Source organism: Sinocyclocheilus grahami, unplaced genomic scaffold (genome assembly GCF_001515645.1).
Source record: "Sinocyclocheilus grahami isolate Dianchi unplaced genomic scaffold, SAMN03320097.WGS_v1.1 scaffold769.1, whole genome shotgun sequence".
Taxonomy (NCBI): Eukaryota; Metazoa; Chordata; class Actinopteri; order Cypriniformes; family Cyprinidae; genus Sinocyclocheilus; species Sinocyclocheilus grahami.
The window spans coordinates 252930-255870 of record NW_015505948.1 but is presented as its reverse complement, the minus strand read 5'-3'; the positions used below and the strand labels follow the sequence as shown (position 1 = coordinate 255870).

The 2941-nt window shown below is 41.3% G+C and overlaps 1 protein-coding gene across 1 annotated transcript; it reads left to right on the top strand.

The window, feature by feature from the left end:
• The first annotated feature begins 201 nt into the window (after positions 1–201).
• Positions 202–2155, top strand: LOC107561367 (tristetraprolin-like). Its single transcript, XM_016245802.1, has 2 exons — positions 202–359; positions 1544–2155. The coding sequence occupies exons 1-2, from the start codon at positions 306–308 to the stop codon at positions 2153–2155; spliced, it is 666 nt and encodes a 221-aa protein (XP_016101288.1). The 5' UTR covers positions 202–305.
• Positions 2156–2941: the final 786 nt, after the last annotated feature.

Below are 2941 nucleotides of genomic sequence, written 5' to 3'. Positions count from 1 at the left end.
CTGGCTAGGTTTTATAATAATTATTATACATCCCCAAAACAATTCTGATGCAAGATAAATGTATATAGGCCTATTCTATTTGAATAGCCTATAAACAAGAACAAACAACTCGTTTGCGCGCTTTGTACAGTTCAGCGTGGAGCGGGCGGCGCGGGCGGAGCGAGGAGAACGCGGAGGTGTGGTCGCCGCGCAGCAGCCTTAAAAACACGTGTTGAGCAGAAACGCGTGGAGTTCAGGAAAAACTACGAGGGAGTTGTGTGGGATCACAGAGGAATCGCCTAATAAAGCCTTCGCCACGCAGGACTATGCCATCCTACGCACTCAATCAGTTTATTGATCTGGAGGATGTCCTGTGCAAGGTATATTTAGAGTTGTATAAATTAAAAACGACAGTGTGATTGTTTTGAGACCGATCACGTAGCGAAATGTGCACGAAACATGTTTTGAGTACGAATTTTGCAGTGCATTTGAATGCATTTAGCAGGAAACGTACAATGCCCAATTCAAAGGTTTTCTTTTATGGTTGACGATAACTGATCTAATCGGTTAAGTGAAATGCAGCTTGCTAGAAACTTCCCAGCCAGGGAGGGAACGTGGGCCACGAGTGAGCGCCTTTTTATTGGAATCAGCCAATATCGTTATGTTGTGCTAATTTTGCATGTATGGCGTTTGAACCGAACGGCATGAAAGCACCATTGCTTGTGGCATTGTTGAGATTTAGAGCGCAAATATTTTAACATTGTTTGGTTTTTAAACGTAAACAAGTTGGTTGCCCGGAGTTGTAAAAAAAACTTGCCGATGCAAAGTGTTTTTCCCCTCTCTTTTACTTGGCGTTTATTTAAATCTTAAATGTGTATGTTAAGTGAACGCAAACTAAAGTTTCAGATGTGAAATCGCGGTCTCTTTATTTCTGCATTCAAAATTTTTTTTTGTTGCGAATTGATGTGTTCGACTCGTTTACGAATCGTTCTAATGAGTCGGCTCACTGAACCTGTTGAAAACAACTGAATCATGTTTGCAAATACTGAACTGGTGAGCAAGCTGTATGTATGTATGCTGAACTGGTGAGCAAGCTGCATGCATAAATACATACAGCTTGCTCACCAGTTCAGTATTTGCAAACATTATTCAGTTGTTTTCAACAGGTTCGAGTGAGCCGACTCATTAGAACGATTCGTAAACGAGTCGAACACCAATTCGGAAAAAAAAATATTGAAAGCAGCAATAAAGAGACCGCGATTTAAAATCAAACTTTAGTTTGCGTTCACTTTACATACACATTTAAGATTTAAATGCATGCATGCATGTAAAATATACCTTGTTAAAATTTAATAGACATTGTACGTATGTATCGGTTTTTATTGGAGTGTTAGGAATCATTTTTGAACCGGTTCTTTTGAAAGACGAGATTTGCAAAAGGGAGTCAGACTCCTTTGCTTCTGTTTGCTGACTTTGATTTAAAGCAGCAAGTATGTTTTTACTGCAAACTGCCAGACTGTCGTCTACTTCAAGATGTCTAACCCTTTTGTTCTTTTCCTTACAGCACCTTTTAAATCTTGATCTTCGAGAGCCAATGAAACCCTCACACGCAGCTGCTGTTGGATATAGGAAGCCTGACAGTCCCTGCACGCTTTCCTCCACCAGTTCAGGACTTTCTATTGACAGCATTGAGAGCGGGGCCATGAACTCAAGCTACTGGGGCCCCCAGAAAGCATCATCTCCGTCAAAGTGGACCAAGATGTCCTTTTGGTCCGAACGCTCTGTTAGCATGGTGGAGGGCAACACTGGAAGTCTGGGTTGGTCTTCTGCTGAACCCGGCCATTTAAAGCAATCTTCAGTCACGTCAGGTGCCGTTTCCCTCTCCGGCTCCACGTCTTCGGTTTCTGTGACCTCGTCACGCTACAAGACCGAGCTGTGCCGCACGTTCGCCGAAAGAGGCGTGTGCAAATACGGTGGCAAGTGTCAGTTCGCGCACGGCCCCGAAGAGCTGCGAGACCTCAACCGTCACCCGAAATACAAGACTGAGCCCTGCCGCACTTTCCACTCCATTGGCTTCTGCCCCTACGGCATCCGCTGCCATTTCGTGCACAACGCCGAAGACGATCACGCGCAATCCCGACCCCAGACGGTCCCTTTTTTGCATCTGATTGTCTGAAATGCCCTTGTTGGCTTTGTTACATGATGGAGAGTTTCAAGTAACTTAATATCCTTTTTCTTTAATTTTAGTTTTTTTTAATAATTTATTTTATTGTATTTATAGAAAACGCGTTTTTTTTTTTTTATAACGTTTGTATTAAGTTTAATATATTGATTTCTTCTCCCTGCTGCCCCTCTCATTTTGTACTGAAAATAAACCCTGTTGTTTAACGTTGACTCCTGGTGTTCTCTTCAATGGATGGTTCAACCAAAAAAAAATTAGGGGATGGTAAACAATGACAATTTTCACATCACTCAAAACCTGTAAGGTTGTGGAACGCAAAGGTATTTGAGTTTTTGTGAATTCAGTGATTGACGTTCAGACAAAAAATTATTTTTGAATTCTTTGCTCACTGATTTTTGCATGAATCATTCCTTCCAATATTCCAAAGGAACTTATTTCCAAAACTCTGAATGCCTATGACGATAACTGAAAAAAAGAAGCTCCAAGTTCAGTCACGTAAAGTTCTATTAAACCTAAACCAGAAATAATTATGGACACTGGAGTAGTTTTGTTACACAATAAGCTAAACCGCATTTAGCATGTTACGATTAAGTAATTCATCCATAGTCATACATTATGACTTGATTTGCTAAATTGTGCTTTGATTATTGGATCTCATCAGGGCCGTGGGTTTTTTCGTCCTTCATTTATTGTGGCTTGTGGTTGGGGGAGGTGTGAGCACATCACGTCTAGTATGGAAATGAGAAGTCCCTTGTTTTATCTGGTTAACCTCCTATTTGC